The following is a 21,809-nucleotide window of genomic DNA, read 5'->3' on the forward strand; positions in this document are numbered from 1 at the left end:
GTCGTGCAACGAAAAAGCTTAAAACCAGGCTGTGATGTTGAAAAACAATCCAGTAAACATATCACAACCATCGTGCCAGGACAACCATTTTCTGGACAGTGAATATCATGTCATGCATGCCCACAATGTGCACCCAAAAAAAATACAACAATTTTGTGAGGGCAAGCAATGTAAAAAATTACCATCAATTAGCAAGGACCAGTATGTTAACGAGAACAGAGCTATGAATGTCATTACATGCATGCCTAAAAGATGTCAATAATTCCTACCACCATGTGACTTTCAGTACTTTAACAAGGGCGCGGGTATGCTTAGGCACCTGAGAGCCATTGGGAGGTTGCTGGGGGCTCTACTACGTCCTCCCAGTGGGAGGACCTTCGGCTCTTCTAGCAGCTCTTTTCTCAACAGAATTCCATTTTTTACATATTCTCTCCTTGAAAAACCTAAACATGCCAAAAGCAGAACGCAAAGGAAAGAGGGGAATACAAATAGAGTTCTTGCTAAACATACATGCTATTTCACATTACAAGTTACAACAAATATTCTTCCCCAGTAAAGAACTCAGGAGATTCCAAACACAGCAAACAGCTTACCTTCAAATAAATGACACACTAAGTAAAACTGTCCGATTGTAATAGCAGGCATGCCACTTTTCTTTTTAGCACTAAAATGTTAAAATCAAAAGTTCAAATTCTGCATGAGCAAATCCATTGCTTGATATTTCCCGCTTAGCTGTAGTAGGACTGTTGGAATTTGCATGATGATAAAAGTACAGGAAATGTTCGTTTTGGCTCTTTAAACTATTCTACTGCTGTCAAAGGAAAAGGTTAAAATACAAAACACTTACCTCTGAATAAAGCCTTCAAAAGTCTATATCATATAACAGCTGGGCTTTTTATTTTGCCATGGCCTTTCAAGTATTCAGTCCAAACATGAGTTTAATTTGTTATTCGTCACAATTCTGGAAAACTACACAAAGAATATTCATGTGAACCCCAGGACCCTATTTTCTCTTAATGATTTGTCGCTGATGTTGAGTTTCATGCGCTCCATGAAAGCAGCAACTGTAAGACACCAGGCACTGAGAAGCTGCACTGTAACACTGTAGCATTATTCAGCACTTATAATCGTACCTGAAATGCCAACCACTTGAGTTTGTTGAGACCCAATCTCAATACTTCTTAGATACAGACATTCCAGGTAACAGTTTGGAACTCATGGCCCCAGCGGCCTACCTTCAAAAAGACATTATTTACCCAATTTACAGCCTCTTGACTAATGACACCTTATTCCAAAACTATGGATTTATCCATAATGCACCGATAAGCAAGCCTTACAACTAGCAATCTTATTATCTTGTGAAAGTAATCCATAATGCTTTTATAGTAATACAACAATGTATACAGAACGTTCACACAAAATCTATGTGCATAATATCCTGGTAGAGACTGCGTAATCTTACTTATCCAAGTGCATTCATGACAATTACAAAAAAAAACAATGCAGAGGACACGTGGAATTCATTTTGATTATATGTTTTCCACATAATTGCAGGTGCTTCCGAAATTCTATTTTTAACAGGTGCTCAAATAATTGTTTAGAGTTCATGATAGGTGCCTGATATAGTTTGGAGGACTGTTTACTTTGTCACAAACATGCCGTCCGCCTTGTTACAAATGCATTATATCCTATGGAACTTGTAATAAGGGGATATAACGGAGTAACCTGCAGGTAAACCCTAAAATCAAGCCCTCAATCCTAGCTAAGACAGTTCATGTGTACCAATGTTTGTTTTCTAAGAATAAACTCAGAGGGGTGCCTGTTATACTGAACATATTTCTCTTGCACAAATACAAGTCAAGATTTAATTCAACTTCCAAAAACGAATACAAATTGGCTTTCTTTAATATTAGGCAAGATTTAGGTTAATGATGCTGAACATTATTGTATATTTTTGGAAATTCCAAAATCTGGTTTTAAAGTATTCTTTAATATACAGCCATGATGTTTTAAATTAACACGCGAACACAACCCTAAAATTGGGCTGATAGTGCAATTACTCTTTTGTTCCAGTATGCACCTGTTTTGTTTCATGGGAAACAAGTAGTCTCTTAAAAATAAACTATTCCAAAAAATAAAATCATAGAACAGCAATGTTTTGTTTTCCAGTGAATAGTCTAGCTTCCAAGTTCTGGTTGAACATGTATTTTTCGTAGTACATCCTCAGGCATGCAAAAAACAGGATTCACTGCTTTAACTCTTTCTTCTCCCAATAAAGACAGTCCAGCAATTCCAAATAATGTGTGAAATGGATCCACCTAAAACACAAATAAAACAGATTTAAACACTTCATTTAAATTCCTAAATTGTCTCACCTCTAACCCCATTAATATCAAACAACTCCATAGCACATACTTCTCTCCCACACCTGCCCGTATCTCTTTGGATAAGATATTAGGGGAGAATACCAACAAACAATTTCCACCAAAGTAGGATACTTATCTTTATTATTATTTTAAGGGCTTCACAACAGAAGCTAACAAGATAGCAACAGAACACGCAGAACATTTGTAGGAGAAAGAGGTAAGACATTACATAAAACTAGTGAGGCATATTTGTGTTGTGTGCCAGTATAAGCGTAGGGCATTTGTAGTCAGCAGTGATTTAACATATGTAAACAGTAGCAGTACTGTTGAAAGGCAGGTAAGATATATATATATATATCCGTAGTTCTAGTTTTTGTTTGGTTTGCTAATAACTTTAGCACCGTTTGACAAATCATCATAAAACAAAAGTCTCATCCACCTCAGCACCTTCCTGTAAAGTTTTGGGGTGATTCATCAAACAGAGGCCGAAAAAAGGGGCATTTCAAAACCCATTTTCCAAATGCAATGTCCCAGAGGATCATCATACATAACAGCTGAATGTGAGAACACCAAATCAGGTAGAAACCTAGAGCTTTACTCAGAAATAATACTTTTTGTGGTTTGGTGTAAATTCGTTCAGTAGTTTTTAAGAAATTAAGGTTAAAAATGTACAAATATTTCAGGCTACTGAGGATGCGTGGACCGAAAAGATCGGGATTAGATCTGATTGGCTGCCATAACATCAACAAAGATATTGTGCAGCAGCCATTTTAGGACTTGGGGACTCAGTCCCACTGTCATGAAAATGTATTAAAAAAATATTTTAAAAAAGGGGCAGGATAGGGATACCCAAAACCCCAAATACTGCTTGGGGATAGGGTTGGAGGCAGCAGGGGGAACCTCCCAGGGCCAAAATCACTTATTCAATGGCACACTCATGACATGTTCAATAACTGCATTGATAACATCCCTAATGACATCTAAAATTACATCACTGTTAACACTGTGCATGGCGAGGACGTGTGTTCTAGATACTTCAGATAACAATAACTGGCTAATTTTAGTGGTTTTGTTAGTTTAAAACATTTATTTTTAACTCACAATTTAACATAACTATGTCTCTTTAACCTTTTTTTCTGTGAAAATATACATACACATATATACATAAGTGGAGAATTTTGTGAACAGCATACATGTGAATAATATGAACTTACATTTTACTGCACACATTGATAAGGCCACTACCATTTTTTTTTTAGACATCACAGTGTACATTAAGCAAGGTAAAATCGAAACTAGCCTGTGTAGAAAACCTACAGCAGTCAATACAGTGCGACATGCAAACAGTTTTCATCAGCAGCACACAATTGCTAGCATTCCTTACAGCGAATTCCTCCATATTCGGAGAGCATGTAGCTCTAAGGAAGATGTCTACTATCATCAGATGGAAGCCAAAAATAGGTTCCTTGAACGAGGGTACAATGCTAAAACTGGATGTAGCAATAAGGAAAGCTAACAATAAAGATAGACAGGGGATCCTTGAATGTAATAGCGAAGGAGCAGGCAAGAATGATAGCCAAACTATAGCTACTACTGATAATGATAATATACAGTGTAGACTTATTAACAACCTTAGTAAACAGGCTAACAAAATCAAATAATTGTCAATAAGCAATGACCAACTGTTCTTACTGATACTATTTTGAAACAAACTCTCCCAGCCAAACCTACCTATACCTTTAGAAAAGCATACTCCATGCTCAATGACCTCGTCACAACCAGTCCGGAGCTCAACAACAAAACATGCCGGTTGTCACCCAAAAAGGGCTTCTACAAGTGTAGCACTTGTCGTGCGTGTAAACTTGGCACTAACACCACAACATACTTCACGACATTCTCTAATACCAATATCGAACTTAGAGGTTACTTTACCTGTAGAACAGAGTATGCCGTTTATGTACTGAAATGAAAATGTGGGTTGCCGTACATAGGCAGTACAAAATTTCAGGTGTATATGCGTATACTACAGCCCCTTTGTGCTATAGTTAATTCAGACACAGCTTACACAGTAGCTAGGCATTTTAAACTGGAACATGACAACAACTTCAACTGTCTTCAATATTTTGTTATCGATGCGGTTCCAGCCAATAAAAGAGGGCGGAATACAGAAAAAAGCTTTGACAATTAGAGTCGAGATATATTGTTGACCTCGATACCAAGTCCCCTCAAGGTCTTAATATAGGAGAAGATCTGCACAATTACCGGTAACAGAACTACAATAACTACCTGTGATTATTCATTATATACTATTTTAGTTTACACCAAATGAATAAGTGATCTAGATGTCTAGACATGTTTAGTAGTACATATATACATTGTTTTTATATATGTATTTTTTAAGGGGGCTCCCACAACATGACTTAATGTAATTGAAATATTTTAACACTAGGCGTTCTTTCGGCTTTGTATTTTATGCCGCAAGATAATGTATTTACTTTATACATAGGAGTATTAGATTAGTTTCCACATTTACAGTTTACTTCCACTATAATGGCACTTTAGACACATGCACTGTTTGCACTTTTGCATCGATTTGCACGATCAAATTTGCACTATGGAGTATTAATTGGCGGCAGTGAATACATTTAATACAATTTACAAGGTCTATATATGCAGTTATCAAAGCAAATTTGCACAAGCAGTATTTGTAGCAAACAATTATTTATATATTTATTCATCAACACGAATTTTAAGCACATTGTCATTGTACTTTTACAGTAGGGTACATCTACATAACTTTTTAGCAAGAAAAGAACTTTGTTGTTTTTATAATTTGCTATGCACTTTAATTGCTGTTAGTTTATAATATAAATTTAGATCAAGTTGATTATTTAGACATGTACCAATACTTAGAGGCGCTCTAAGTTCTAAATGTGGACAGTAGAGGCTAATAGACACCCACGCTATTAGCAGTATTTGTACAGAACATATGATGTTGTTTAAATGTTTAACTTCCACATTTTGAGCAATGAGCTATGTTAATTGAAATGCCGAAATTTTCTACACCACCAAGTCGACGTATGGGCTTTGACAAATTGCACACGTATTATCTACTGTCTATGCACATTTTTAACTATAACTTACTCTAAACTGCAAAGTAGTGATGCATTATACTATTTTTATAATAACATTCATCAGCTAATTAGATGTACCTGAAGCAAATACAAAACCAATGTACTGCAGACCATATGCACTAGTTGTGCCGCAGAGTATGTTCTTTATTTCCATTAGTGCTCCGGAAATGTGTCATGTGACGTGATGTTTTCTTTTCAAACCCACTAAGCACGTAGCGTTATCATGTGACCCAGGCCACAGAAGGGGCCGAAACGCGTCAAGGTGGACTCTCACTGAAAACTTCAATAAAAGTATTTACTTGAGCACCAGCACATTAAGTTGTCCGTATCCTGTCTGTGCATGAATGCACGTGGAGTAGTAACAGGATATATTATATATATATAAATATATATATATATATCCAAAAGAACAGCGTTCCTTCGAAAACGCAGCACGGGCCACACCAAACATGCTTAAAAAAAAGATTCTTTACTTCAAGACTGGCATTATGCATTTCGAGTCAACGACCCTTAATCATATGCTCCTTGCTGTTTTTGTCAGTGGGTTAGTTTGTTCTTAAGTAACGTGGCTAATTGGACATCAAAGGAGGACACCGTCCATTATCCCAGTTAATGGTGCAGTTCATAAATGTTCTTTAAATCGCCATTAGTAGGTGGTGTAAGAAAGGCAAGTACAAGTTCTTCTCTAAGGTTTCTGTAAACCCCCAAAGTGGCACTTGGCACTTTATCCATGTTTCCCTTTGTTGCCAATAACTTTACAAACCATCACATTACATGTGGGGACTCCAGTTCCCAAAATGTATCGTAATTGCACCTTTTCTCTTTCATACTGGTCTTCGAGGTCGATTTTGGCAAAACCTCACTTATACACTTGCAATTGAGTGCAACAATGATTCAAAGGCTAGTACAAAATCTCTCTATATAAATATATATTCACTGCAAAAAACATAGGTTTCAGGCATGTTATAGTTAGAAATTAGCATTTAAAAAACCTTTGAAATTCACTGAAAAAACCATAGGTTTTGGGGCATTATAGTTAGTTGGACATTTCACACTTACAAAACCATAGAAATTCCCCCGTTATAGTTAGTTCAGCTAACTATAACTTGCGCCCCCGCAATGCACTACTGATGACGTCACTTATTACATCACTCATACTCACAAATCACCGATTTGTGTTTTGTAAAAAAAATGCTTTTTTTGGCCCTGGGGGTCCTTGTGGGACCCTCCAAGCAGGCTAAGGGGGGGTCAGGGTGTTCCTACCCTACACACTTTTCTTTTTTTCACCTTTGTTTCCCTGTTTTCTTGTGATTTGGTTCTACCGAGTCCCAAGATGGCTGCAAAAACTTCCTGGTTTGGAGTGTTGACAGCCAATTAGAATAAAGCTCGTGGTCGGGAGGGTCCACGGATCCACTGCGCCTCTAAATATCAAAACGTTACATTTTTTTTATTTTCTCAGCAACTACTGAACAAATTTAAACTATACAAAAAAAAAGGGCACTTTTTGAACCAAGCACTACCTTTTTGCCAAATTTGGTGTCATTCCGTTCAGCATTTCGAGCTGTAGCCGTGTCTAAAGTTACCTATGGGAAAATCATTTACCAACCTCTTTTTTTTAATTTCCCAGGAACTACTGAGCGAATTTACACCATTTAACAAAAAGAGTTCTTTCTGAAACAAGGGCTACCTTTTTGCCAAATTTGGTAATTCCGTTCAGCAGTTCGGGCTGTAGCTGTGTCTAAAGTTTCCTATGAAAAATAACATGGAGAAAACAGGTTTTGGGACCCCCCCCCTTTTTTCTCAGCCCCTACTTACCGAATCACCCGAAAACTTTTAGGATAGGAGTTGACCAGAGCGGGCCACAAGTTTTGAAAATTTCGCGAAGATTCTTCAACTGGCACCAAAGTTATTGGGAAAAGAAAAAACCCTTTTCCTATGTAAACTAGGTCCTAACTATAGCTATCTACTGGTGACTGCCACTAGATAATAAATATATAAATACACATACATACATAGAAAAAAATCAAAGGTTACAGGGACGTTATAGTTAGGCTCAGATTTCTCTCATACAAAACCATAGAAATTCGGCAGTTATACTTTTACCTGAGCTAACTATAACTTGCACCCCCTTAATGCACTACTTTTGACCTCACATATTACATCACTAATGACATGATCAGTGAAATCACCGATTTCTCGAATGACATCACTGATGACATGTCATGAGTGCGTTTCGTAAACATTCGAGACTTAAAGGTATATACTAAGCTACAACATGAGTTAAATTACTATTCTTTCTGTACTAGTAATTAGTCATACTATTTTCAACATATCTCAACTGAGTGGCTGTGGCTATCAGTGTGTGAGTGACTATATAGATGTCTCAGTGGCTATGTGAGTAGCTGTATGGGTGTGTGAGTGGCTGTATTGGTGAGCAAGTGGCTGTATCAGTAAGTTGGTGTGTGTGTGTGGCTGCATGGATGAGTGATTGGTTGGGCGAGAACTGGTATGGGTATATGAGGGATTGCATGGGGGTAGGAGAGGCACTATGGGGGTGAGAGTGGTTCTGTGGACGATATCATCAGGGATGCAATTTGAGATGTCCTCAGTGACCATGTCCTAAGTGATGTAATTTGCGAGGTCATAAGCAGTGCATTGCAGAGACACAAGTTCTAGTTAGCTCATGTAACTAGAACTGCTGAATTTCTATTTGTTGGTTTTGTATGAGTGAAATCAGAGCCTAACTAGGATGTCCCTGTAACCTTTGTTTTTTGACTGAATTTGTAAGATTTTTAATTGTATTGTCTAACTGTAACCTGAAACCTTTGAGTGTCTCAGTGGATGTGTGAGTGCCTGAATGTCTCAATGGGTGAGTGTCTGAGTGGTCCTGGGAGTGGCTGCATAAGTGTCTCACTGGGTGTGTGAGTGGGTGCATGAGTATTTAAGTGAATGTCTGAGTGGGTTTGCGAGTGCCTCTATGTGTGTGGGAGTCAGTCCGTGAGTGAGTGCACAAGTGTGAGTGGGTCGGAGTAGGTGCATGAGTCTCTGAGTGGGTCTGTGAGTAGATGTGAGGGTGTCTGAGTGGGTTTGTAAGTCCTTCCATGAGTCTGAGTCACTGTCAGTGTATGAGTGGGTCTGTGAGTGGGTGCATGAGTGTCTGAGAGGGTGAGAGTCTGTGAGTGGGACTGTAAGTGAGTACATGAGTCTCCGAGTGGGTCTGTGAGTGGATGTGCAAGTATCTCAGTGGGTAAGTAACATTGCCTATACAGGTATTAGTGTTCATGAGTTTCTGAATCGGTTTGTGAATTGGTGAATCTCTGTATGGGTAGGTGAGTCAGTGTGACAGTATCTATCTGCATATGAGTGGCTTTCGAGAGGGAGTGGCTTTCGAGAGTGGATCTAGTGCGGCTCAAACACCCCCTTTTTTTTTGAGCCTCACTAGATCCACAGATCTCCCGCGGAGTCAAACAGGGGATGCACTGAGCCCCACAAGTGATCCGTAGATCTCACGAGTGGCCCAAAAACAAAAAGGAAAATGCTACTTCCCCAGTATGCATCTGTTTTTGGCATATAGAGCTGTAGAGTCAGATGCTTTAGCATAGATCGCCATCTGGTGTTGGGTCCAGATGTTTGTACTTTGTTTTTGTTCAAAGAAGTCTTGTAGTCACGAGGTAGGTGACTCTTCCTTTAGGTGATAGTGCGCATGGGCATCAACTCCATCCTGCCATAAAGGGTGATGATGGAGTTAGTGAAGTAAGAAAATAGATGTCCATGTAGATTGTATCTAAGTAAGATATTATTGCAACACGTAAAGGTACCCGGGGAGGTGGGTGGGCGCATATGACTCTATAGCTCTATATGCCAATAACAGATGCATACTGGGTAAGTAGCATTTTCCGTTCCAGGCATACGAGCTGTAGATCAAATGCTTTAGCGTAGACTATAAAGCAGCTCTTTGAAAGCAGTGGCTAACCTGTAGCTGTTACAGTGGTTTGAAATGGTGTTCTTAAAACTGCCTAGCCCACACTAGCCTGTTTTGCTAACACATCCACACAATAGTGTTTTGTGAATGTGTGTGGTATAGACTATGTTGCAGCTTTGCAGATGTCGTCTATGGGTATATTTCCTAATAAAGCCATAGAGGCCCCTAATTTGCATGTAGAATGCACCTTACGGGGAATTGTTACCGTGCTTTTAGCTTTGCGGTGGCATATTTGGATGCACTTAACTATCCACCTTGCAATGCCCGATTTTGAAATAGGATTGCCTTTATGTGGTGGATCAAAAGCCACAACGTTGTTTAATTTCCCTAAAGGGCTTCTTCTTTCTATGTAATAAAGCAGTGCTCTTTTTACATCTAATGTGTGTAGGGCACGTCTGCCACTGAATCTAGTTGAGGGAAAAAGACAGGCAACTCAACAGACTGGTTGATGTAAAAGGCAGAGATTACTTTAGGTAAGAATTGGGGTTAGTCCTATGGACCACTTTGCTTTGGTGTACTTGCAAAAATGGCTCCTCTATGGTTAATGCCTGATGCTCACCCACTCTCCTTAGAGAAGTGATGGCTACAACGAAGGCTACTTTCCAGGTAAGAAATTGTATTTCGCACTTGTGCAATGGCTCAAATGGTGGGCCCATGAGTCTTGTAAGGACTATAATAAGGTTCCATAATCGGAGAAGGTGGAAGTCCGGGAGGAATGAGTCTTTTGAGTCCTTCTATAAAAGCCTTAATAGCTGGCACTCTAAAAAGAGACAAGTGCTGTCTATTTTGCAGATATGCAGCTGTTGCAGCGAGATGTAACAGTATGGATGTGTACGCTTAATTAGAATGATGCAGGTGTAATAAATAACAAATGATGTTTTGTATTGAAGCATTTAGTGGATTAATGCAGTTGTTATTGCAATAGACAACAAATCTCTTCCACTTTGCTGCGTAAAATTGTCTTGTGGTAGGATGTTTAGCCTCTTTGATAACGTTGATACAGTCTCGCAGAAGATTACAGTAGCCTAATTGTAGGACTTCAGGTGCCAAATCGCAAGATTGAGCGGATTGGGATCAGGATGTCTTATCTCTCCATGGTTCTGAGTTAGGAACTTGGAGACGTTTAGTTTTTGGTGGGGTACTACTTAGAATTCCAGCAGGGTTGTAAACCAGTGTTGTCGGGCCCATGTTGGAGCAACTGGGATAAGTGTCAGGGAGTGTTGATGGAGTTTCCGAGCCACTAATGGAAAGAGTGGGAGAGGCGGAAAAGCGTAAGCAAATATCCCTGACTAATTCATCCATAGTGCATTGCTTTTGGACAAGGGGTGTAGATGTCTGGACACAAAGTTTGGGCATTTTGCATTTTGGTGGGTGGCCAACAGGTCTATGTCTGGGAAACCCACGTTTGGAAGAACGGCAGGAGAACTTGAGGGTGAAGTTCCCATTCATGTATCTGCTGTTGTTGAAGACTGAGCAGATCCGCCACTTGGTTGTGGTGTACTCCTGGAAGATGTTCCGCAAGGAGATATATGTTTTGCGGTATGGCCCATCCCCAGATGCTCTGCGCTAACTGCGACAGCTGTAGAGAATGAGTCCCTCCCTGTTTTTGTATGTAGTACATAGCTGTCATGTTGTCTGTGCGGACCAGGACAGCTTTGCCTCCTAGATGAAATTGAAAGTATTTCAAAGCTAGAAAAACTGCTAGCAATTCAAGTGGTTTATATGGAGTTGTTTTTGTTGTAGAGTCCACATGCCCTGAATGTTATGTTTTCCCATGTGTGCTCCCCAACCCGTAAGGGATGCGTCTGCTGTTATCACTATCTGTGGAACAGGATCGAGAAATGGCTGTCCATTGGAAAGGTTTTTTTATGTTCCACCACTGCAGAGAGCGATGAGTACAGCCATCTATCAACACCAGATCTGATAACTGACCTTAAGCCTGGTTCCAATGACGGACCACGCATTCCTGTAGGGGACACATTTGGAGTCTTGCATATGGAATGAATAAAATGCAAGAAGCCATCATTCCCATTAGTTGCATGAACACACTGGCTGGTAGTGAGTGTTGAGGCTGAAATTGAGACATTAGGGCTTGCATGTTGTGAATCCTGACTGGGTTGGTGTAAGCTAAAGCTTTGCAAGTGTTTATTGTCGCTCCTAGATACACTTGCGTGTTGGACGGTTGGAGGTGAGACTTTGCGAGGTTTACTGTGAACCTATAAGTCGTGAAGCAGTTGGACTGTCTTTAGAGTGTGATGTATGTAGCTTTGTTGTTATCTGGCTTTTATTAGCTAGTCGTTTAAGTAGGGGAAGACATGAATGAATCTTAGAGGAGCTGCGACAACTGCGAAGCATTTGGTGAAAACTCTGGGTGCTGTAATTACTCCGAATGGGGGAACTTTGAATTGATAATGTTGTCCGTCCACTAAAAACTTTAGATATTTTCTGTGAGCCGGGTGAATAGGAATAGGGAAATAGGTGCTATTTAGACAGAGTGGATAGAAAGTCGCCTTGCTGAAGTAGAGGGAGCACCTGTTGGAGTTTGACCATGTGGAAGTGGTCTGACTGTATGTAGAGGTTCAGCTGTCTGAGGTCTAGTATAGGCCTGAGAGAGCCGTCCTTTTTGAGGCTTAGGAAATACAGAGAGTATACTCCCGTCCATTGGTGTATTAACAGAACAGGTTCTACAGTGTGCTTTTGCAACAGAGATAGAACCTCTAGCTTTAAGAGAGTGAGATGTTCCGGTGACATTGTATGTGCTCTTGGAGGAATGTTTGGTGGAGTGTTTATAAGCTCCAAGCAGTAATCATGTTATTTAATAGACATTTTCATTGAAGGGCTACACAGGGACTTCAAAAAGGACTATGCCACCCTAGTACAAAATACCACATTTTATTCGTTGGTACCATTTACTTACTTTAATAACATACATTATATCAGAAAGACTGTTTTAATATTTCCTTTTAACATGGCACCATCATCTGCCAATCAAATTTACTTATGAGGGCTAACTTATTACTGGTTCAAAGTTAGTACCCTTCACTTATCTTTTTCCCTTTGTGTATGTTAGTATATTTGATATGTGGTCACATTAATGAATATTGTAAACCAGACGGTTTGTCTTCTATTTTATGTCTGAACTTTTGTTGATGCCTTCCAAAATGTATATAGCTTTGCAATTGTTGAGGATGTAGAAATGCTGTTGTGGTCGATACACACCTAAACATATCTGAATGCCACATGGGAAAGATATTTTTGTCATTTGTGATCACTCGCAGTTTTGCCTGGAAAGATAACATAAGGGATAAGCAGGCTGGCGACCCGGTGGCACGGGGTCCACGCCTGTTGCTGAAGGAACAGCGGAAGACTTTTAATGTGCTTGGACAATTGTACTTTGCTCTACACGCGCTCTGCTGAAATAATAGCAGAGGCGCGCTTTTAAATTGGGAAAATTTTTTCTTCGCCCTAATTCTTTCCTGGAACTGTCAAAGCTCAACAGGACACTCACTCACCTCCTTCTCACTCCCTGGGAGCACCGGCGGTCGGCTGGGTGCTGATTACATCGGCGGGCTCTCGGCGGCCGGGGGCGCCATCTTGGGCTGGGTTGGTCAGGCGAGTGACATCATCGCCACACCCCCCGAGATCCTCCCCTATTTAAACAGACCCCATGTGTCAGCGCAGCGGACGAGCGCAGCGGGCGCGACGACGGCGCGCCGGAGTTGCGCCAGAGTTAAGCCCGTCTGCGCCCGTCCGCGGCCGACCGGGGCAAGGGGCATGTCACTCTGCCCGTCCTTTTATATATACCCGTTCTGCCCTTGTTCATCTCCATGATCCTAAGCTTCCCCCCCCCGAGCCCTCCGCTAGGCTTGCCTCACTGGGTCTGCTTACGACTAGATCGGTCTTCCCTGAGATTACTTATCTCTCAGGCGTCACTAGACCGGCCGCTCCGGTCTCTAGGTTTAGCTCCCTTCCACCTGGCAGGTGTCGTAATTTTAATCTATCAGTGATTTATCTAAACACTCGCTCTCTGGTCAGCCATCAACTGGACATTTTCCATCTTCTAGGGTCCGTGCAACCAGATATTTTATTTCTTACCGAGACCTGGCTTACAGAAGACTCTTCCCCCGACATCCTGGCTGCAATCCCGCCGGGCTATTATATTCTTCATGTTAATCGCCCCTCAGGCAAAATAGGCGGTGGTGTTGCAGCCATTATCAGGCACCCGATCCGATTTTCTTCATTGGTCACCACTCGCATTCCTATGACAGACTGCTTGGTGCTTAGATCGGAGCAGTCAGGCTCGTCCCTTATATGTGTTCTGGTCTATCGCCCTCCCCAACCTATGCCCTGCTTTGCGGCCCAGTTTGGCGACCTCATCTCTCAACTCGCCATTAACAACGCCAATATCTTGGTCCTTGGCGACTTTAACTATTGGCCCTTTGATGCTCATGAAACCCCCTGTTCGCATGCCTTTTCTGACCTTATGTTAGGCTTGAACTGCACCCAGCACATACTCTCACCTACCCACACTAAAGGCCATATTCTGGACCAGGTCTGGACCTCTTGCCTGGACATCTCCACTCCTCTTGTTCTTCCCTGTCTCTGGTCAGATCACTCCATGATCACGTTTACCTTGGCTATGCCCTCCCCTGTTATTCATTTAATAGAAACCAACTTCTCTGCTCGCAACTGGAATAGGGCTGACCCGAATAATTTTACCACTTTACTTAACACATCTGTCCCTCCCAGTACCGGGCCTATTGACTCACAAGCCCAGGCTCTGACTCTCTGGCTTACTGCGGCATCTAATTCAGTGGCGCCTCTAAAACTGGTTAGAGCCAGGCGCCGTCACGACGCCCAAAGATGGTTCACCGACGACTTTAGAGCCCTGAAACTTGGGCTCTGACAAGCCGAACGGCGCTGGCGCCGGGGCTACTCCCCAGAAACTAAATTGATATTCTCCACTCGACTCAAAGAGTACAAGTCAGCCATATCCTTAGCTAAGTCCTTATACTTCTCCCAAAAAATTCTGGACTCTGGTAACAAATCCAAGGATATCTTCTCAATAGTTGAGGAGCTGTCCAACCCGGAAAGAGTTACTATCGCACCCCTTCCCTCCCAGTAGCTCTGTGACTCCCTCAACCAATTTTTCATTGATAAAATAGTTAAGATTAAAAACAGTATCCCTGCTCAAATCATGCTCGCTCCTCTTCAATCTGTCGCCTTTTGCCCTTTACCAGATTTTCATATCCTAACTCAGATCCCTCTCATGTCGATGGAAGGCTTTCTTGCCCTCCTGCATAAAGTCTCCTCTGGTTCACCCAGCGACTGCTGCCCTCCTACTGTTCTCCGTGAAGCCTTCACTGTCTGCCCTGAACCCCCCCTGGCCCTCTTGAACAACTCTCTTGCCATGGGTGAGGTCCCTCGCTCTTTTAAGCAGGCAGAGGTAGTGGCCATCTTAAAAAAAAACTCGGCAGACCCCTCCATCATGAGCAACTTTCGCCCCATATCCCTTCTCCCTTTTCTCAGCAAGGTTTTGGAGTCACATGTTACTCATATTCCTGGTTCATTTATTGAGGAATCTTGTTTTGTGGACTCCCAGCAGGCCGGGTTCAGACCTGCGCACTCCACAGAGGCAGTTATACTCTCTGTTATGGAGGAACTACGCAGAGGGGCCGACGCGAACATCTGTCAGGCCTTGGTGCTTCTGGATTTGTCGGCCGCCTTCGACACGGTCGACCACAATATCCTGGTCGACCATGTCGGAGAGGCCGGCATCCAGGGCACCGCTCTGGACTGGGTTCGCTCTTTCCTGTCTGACCGCCAACAGGCGGTTAAGACTGTCCCAGTTTTCAGCAGACCAGGTCGGGCTGACCTGTGGTGTCCCGCAGGGTTCCTCTTTGTCCCCACTCCTTTTTAATTTATACCTGGCCCCTTTGATCCGTTCTCTCCGTAGGTTGAATGTCACCGCGTTTAATTACGCGGATGACATTCAACTGGTCTTCACCATCGACACATCGGATGAATCTATTTCCACCTTTCAAACCACCCTTTGTTTCATAAGTGATTGGATGAGCCTTAACCATCTTAAGCTCAACCCCGACAAGACCGAGTTGGTTCTTGTCGGGGGTCCCTCCAATCCTTGGCAACCCTCTTTTTGGCCGGCTAATCTGGGCAGCCCCCCTCGCCCAGTGAGCTCGGCTAAAAGCCTGGGGGTTATCATTAGTGCTGATCTCTCTATGAAAACTCAGATCAGTGCGGTAGTTTCCTCTAGTCACTTCCAGCTTAGGAAGATACGAAAGATCTCCCGCCTCCTTACAACAGAAGCCCTCATCTTGGTGCTGTTAGCGCTAGTCATTTCAAGACTCGATTATGCAAACGCGCTTTATGTAGGCATTCCTGACTATCAAGCCAAGAGACTTCAGCAGATCCAAAACCAGGCCGCCCTTCTCATTTTCCGCCAACCCAGGTATCAACACGTCCGTCCCCTTTTGAAAAGTCTCCATTGGCTCCCGGTCACCGCACGCTGTAAGTTCAAACTGGGCTGTATAATTTTTAAATCCCTTGCTGGTGGAGGCCCCTCTTTCATTTCCTCCCTCCTCCACCCTTATCTCCCTTCACGCAACCTTCGTTCGTCTCAATTGGCTATGCTATCAGTCCCTAGATTCAAGAGGAAGAAACATGGCGGTCTCAGGTTCTCCTTCTTAGCCCCTTCCTTCTGGAACGCCCTTCCCCTCTCTCTAAGGTTGTCCCTCCCCTACACTAGGTTTAGATCTCTCCTTAAAACTTTTCTGTTTACTGAAGCTTACAATTAGTCCTGACCTTCACCTTCTTCTCTCTTTTCTCTGTTTCCTCAGCACAAGCGCCAAGAAACCTTCAGGTGTTAGTTGCGCTATAACATTTTTTTTAACATAACATAACATTTAACAGGAAAGTTCAGCACTCCCAGTGTTTTTCTTCACTTTGAGGAAAAAGTTGCTGTCTCCATATGGAATGACAGTGGTCTGAAATCACGGTTTAAAAAATAGTTCAACATGAAGTCCTTCAGCCCATTCTGGCACACCAATTCTACGGGTCCTTCCCTCTTAAATTCTAAATAACGGACACGTTATTGGAATTCCATGACTTTGCAAGACTTTTACTTTATTCAGTCAAACTCGGAAAATCTACTTTAGTGTACTCACTTTTTGTCCCTTTAAATTGGGGGCTATGTTTGTCAGGAGAAGAAAAGTGCATGTGCTTTCATTATCGTATAATTTTACAGGAAATGGAGTGCAACATAGAATGTTTTACATTTCACTTTCCATCTTATCACTCGGTAGGTAGAGGTGCAGTACTCCTAGGCAATTGTGTTAAGAATTTTGTCTGGAGTAATGAAGTTCTTGTGTCATCAAATTAGTGTACGTGCACCACACCCCTTCCTCACCTCTCCCAGTGTTCTGTTCCTCTCACCTGTCAAGTTACTGTGTCACCTCATCACAGTTCCTCATCAGACATCCTAGTTTTTAAATCTCATGCACCTGGGTTGCATTACACATCACCTTGTCAGCGCTTGAACAGGTTTCTCTGATCTTAGCCCCCAAACCGCAAGTATGTTTTCTTTCCTTCCACTGTTGGGCCCCGGTTCCAATGGATGCTCATTGCTTTGGGAAACCAGAATGTAATTGCTTGTGTGCGTTATGCGAACAGTTCACATAAGCATCACACTTTTCATATAATATCTGAAAGCATCACCAAGATCACCGTATCTCCTCTCCATCTTTACTGTGTCATGCCATTGTAGTGATGGTCCGTCGTTCAGGCTGGATTCATAGAAATAAACCTGACTGCAGACTGGAGATCACAAGCACTACATCTTTTCAGCTATGCCGTCAGTCATATGAAATGTCGTTGCATTTTCCTCGCTCGGACAAAAGAGAAATCGGTCTACTACCTAGTCTCTCTGATATCACAAATCTGGCACTGGGTATCCACAAAGATTGTTACAAAGATCCCATTTAACAGACTGACCACACTGTGGGGCTAAAAACGTATTGGTTGGATTTAGAGTGGATGTAAGTGAATGGGTGATGTATGCAATGGCTAGCTACTCTGCACCTTTGAAATAGCTTGAATAAAGATTGGAGTTTGAGGAAGACCGTTTAAAAAAACAAAAAACAGTTTATTGGGTTTTATTGGATACATTAAATACACAGAAAAACAAAAGGGCAATATATGCAATGATTCTAAGAGGGCAGTTTTCATTGTATGCATGACTGTTGAGGGAAGCTCTGGTTACATGGGAGGGACTCACGTGTAGACCTCCACGATTTGATACGCTTGAAGAGCTTCCATTTTCGAGCTCAGTGAGGGAGATCTGTCATCTCTTTAAAGACCACTGTGGCTCTGAGGTGAAAGCTCATAGTTTACTCAAAATAAAAAGCACGCTAGAAAACAGTTGATTGATGATGAATTGGGTAGGGAGAAGTTACATACAAAATAAGGTTACAGTCATGTCTGATTTTGCTGCATGAAAATTAATTGTTTTGGCTGAACATATCTCATCCTACCGTTTTACACTAAATAGACAGCATGGTACCAGGAAGCCACCCAATATATAAGTTGGAGATGGCAGATTGGATTTACATGATCTGTTCCTGTAGAGCTGAGCTGGTATTCTATGTCAAATGGTCATACAACTGCACAAGTAAATTGCAAATGATTAAGCTAGACATTAAGCAAACACCCACAAAGAAAACAATGTATTGAATTGATGAATGACTGCCCTGGGCCTTCTGTTAGCAAAAAGGAGTATTGCTATTCATTGAAAGAAAGTAAAGGGTGTTTGATCTGTGGTGCAGGGAAAAGGTCCTAACAGTGGAACTCGGAGTGTTGATGGTACACACCTACTCCAAACTGGAAGAGGACTTGAATGAATTGTGTACTAGAAAGGCAAATTTTGGAGCTCTAGAGAGACTAATTAAATGACTGCTCGGGATGTATGGAAATAACCTTCATTAGGATTATGATCCTAGAAGGGGCGTGGCTTGCACGCCGGAGAGCTATGGCGGATCCTGAGTGAGCTCCGCGGTGTCGCGGACCTCTTCAATCGTTTGAGCCTCCTCCAGCGTCTACGAGGCAGGAAACCATCTGTGTGATCGTCGGAAGATGTGCTGCACCGATCAGCAGGTTTTTGCAGGTGTTCGTGCTATACTTTGATGAATTTGATCTGTCGGTGATTCAGACTGGTCTGAGGCGCGGGCGGCCGCCATTTTATGGCCACTGAGCCTGTGCTTCTCGCAACTGTTTTTCAACTACTTCAAGCTTACCGGTATGCTTCTTCTCACCCTATTTACTGCGTTGCCTCTTCACAAATCTCAGCAAACCTGATGGATATCTAACTTATTTCCCATTCTTGGCTATATTACAAATGCTGTCTACTATTTGGACATTGCGGCCGCCATTTTAGCATATTTGCGCTAATCTCTTCAGAGGCAGCAGACTCTTTTTGGGCCATTCCTATCTATACAGGCGCTTACGTATTCATCAGATTATCGAGAACAATATTAGTTTTTGATTATTTTTTCCTCATTTTAAGCTTCCTCTATACATTACCGTTTGTGGTGCCTGCTTTGTCTTTTTGAATGCAGGTTTTTGACATAATGTATCTCCTCTTCATACAAACATGAATGCTGGCGATTTCATTTGGTCTGTGGTGCGAGCGACCATTGTCCGATGTTGCCGAGTCCACGTTTCCTTCAACTTTCATGTTTTATTACTGACATAATCCCGTTCTCAATTGCTACAAATGAATAAGTCACTTCATCAATGCCTTTTTTGATGTGGTACTTGCGGTTTACTCCTTGTGATGGTGCTCTTCAAACTCTTTCTACCTACCTACATTGAAAGTCAAACACATCATCTCTCTGGAATTTTTGCTAGTCAAACTGGTATGCATTACCTTCTTACATAAATGTTGGCATTCAAATGCATATGTTCCTCTGATAATCCTCTCTAATGTCTTGTGGATGTTCCCGTAAATATTATATTAAGCATGTACCATTTTTGACCTTCTGGATCTAGATGTGGCACTTTGAACGACATCATTTTTGCCCCGATAGCCTTGCTTTTTCTTGACGTGTTCAGGGGGTGAACGGCCTCTTAATTGACCGCTGAGCTCATGCCCCATACATATTTTCATAACAGCTATTGGTTTTATGTATATGCTCTGCTTATTATATACATAGCAGTACCAGTGCTTTTCCTGAGGCATACAATTTGCGCACATTCTGCAAGTACCAACTACTATCTTCCTATTACAATGGCAGGTGACTCACTCTGCTAGATTCTCTATTACTGGCACAAAACCAAAACACCACAAGAATGACCCTCCATCACCTATTCTATCATCACCGAACCCGGTAGTGGATTCTTTTCTGGATGAGGTGCGGGGACTTCAACCCTTCATCACTGCTACAAATGAAAAGTTAAAACAGATAGAGGATAGATGGATTATTATGGAGAGCAAAGTATTGGATCTGGAACAACGTGTCCGTGATTTACAGGACATGTCTACTAAAATCCCTACTCTAGAATTGGAACTTCATAAATTGAAGCTCCATACTGAGGACTTGGAAAATTGTAATTGTCGTAATAATCTACGCTTATATGGTCTTCTGGAGAATGTTGAAGGTCCTGACATGGCCCTGTTCCTTCAGAAATTTCTGCCTGACCTTCTCAACTTGCCTTCTTCTGGTTCTCCACTCAATATTCAGAGAGCTCATCGTTTGGGTCGTCCTACTACAAATCCTGCTAGACCTCGTGGCATCATTATGCTTTTCCTGGAATTCACTGAACTAATGACTATTTTGAAAGCTGTTCAGCTCAAATGTCGTCTCATTTGGTCTGGTCACAACATCTACATCTCTCAAGACATCTCTAATGCGACTAATGCACGCCGGAAAGAATTCCTTTCCCTAAGACCTCAAATGCGAGCTCTCAACATGCACTATGGCATACTTCATCCTTGTTTATTGAAAATTACTCATGACGGTCGTTCCCGATCCTTTGACGACCCTGGAAAACTCAAACTTTTCCTCCAGTCCTTTTCAGCTACTGGGATGGACACTGAACCTGGATTCAGTTTCTTTTTTTTTTGTTCCTACTTCCTTGCCTCTTTTCTATGATTCTTCCATGTTGTATTTCTGATACTTGTTCTCTCCTTTTTTTAAAAAAATTTCATCTACCATATACATTTCCTCTCCTTTATCTCACCTATCTTCCCTTACTTTCTTCTCCTTTTATTCACGCAGCTCTTTCTATCATGGCTCTTTTTTCTCTATTTCTTGGTTGTTTTTTCGTAGTCCGCCTTGCCTCGCGCCACTGTGCTCCCTTGTAATTGTTTTTTCTTTATCTCTCAGATCTGGCTATTTAGCTTTGATCTGTCTCAGTCTTTTCATCACTACTCTATCTTTCATCCTCTTTTTTCTTCTTTCCCACAACTTTCCTCCACGTTTTCCTTATTGTTTCATTATTACGGTATTGTGAGTCTTTTTGTAATTTTTTCGATATGTAGTTTCTTCTTGTGTAGTGTTTTTTTTTTGTTGCAGATTTACAATTACAGTGTCTTTGCTCCAACTGTGCTGTGGCACGATATGTAGCTTTCTTTTTTTTTCTTTCTATTTTCTCACATTATTTCTTTATATGTATCTAATGATGTCTCATTTTTAAATTTTTTTTTCCATAGATGTACTCCTGATGTATCTCAACTCCATATGTATTTTACCCTCCTAGCCCTCCACTATGTGTAAATTCATTACGTGGAACGTTCGTGGTCTTGGTCACCTCGTGAAACGTCAGAAGGTATTATCTCATTTATCTAAACTTGACTCTCAAGTTTATTTTCTTCAAGAAACTCACTGTACTGATGCAGAATCGCTTAAGTTGAAGAGGAATTGGGTGGGACAACTTGTATATTCTCCTGCATTAAATAAAAAAGGGGGTGTAGCCATTTTATTTCATAAGTCATTATCTGTACAAATCTTGTGTACACAATGTGATGATGCTGGACGATGGGTGATGGCAAAGGTTGTTATCCACAACAAAACCCTTGTTCTTTTGAACAACTATGGTCCTGTCACACCAGACCCCAAATTTTGGGATGAAATCAAAATTTTGATCTCTTCCATTGATTGTCCCGATATTGTTGTTGCTGGTGTTCTTAACCAATGGATTGACCCTTTTTCAGATAGATTATCTAAGTGCAAATTTAACCATGATAAATCCCATAAAGCCTTTCAATCGGCCATCACCTCTCGGTCACTTTATGATGTTTGGAAGACATGTAAT

At 41.6% G+C, this 21,809-nt stretch overlaps 1 protein-coding gene across 1 annotated transcript in view; it reads right to left on the bottom strand.

Moving 5' to 3' along the window:
- Positions 1 to 875: 875 nt before the first annotated feature.
- The window catches only part of RABGGTB (Rab geranylgeranyltransferase subunit beta), a 166,080-nt gene continuing 145,146 nt past the window's right edge, over positions 876 to 21,809 (bottom strand). Inside the window, exon 9 of the mRNA XM_078668524.1 lies at positions 876 to 2,318. Within this exon, the coding sequence (XP_078524650.1) occupies positions 2,178 to 2,318 (141 nt within the window). The 3' untranslated portion in view covers positions 876 to 2,177. The remainder of the gene's footprint in view (positions 2,319 to 21,809) is intronic.

The sequence above is a fragment of the Lissotriton helveticus genome, chromosome 1_2, assembly GCF_964261635.1.
Source record: "Lissotriton helveticus chromosome 1_2, aLisHel1.1, whole genome shotgun sequence".
NCBI classification, from domain to species: domain Eukaryota; kingdom Metazoa; phylum Chordata; class Amphibia; order Caudata; family Salamandridae; genus Lissotriton; species Lissotriton helveticus.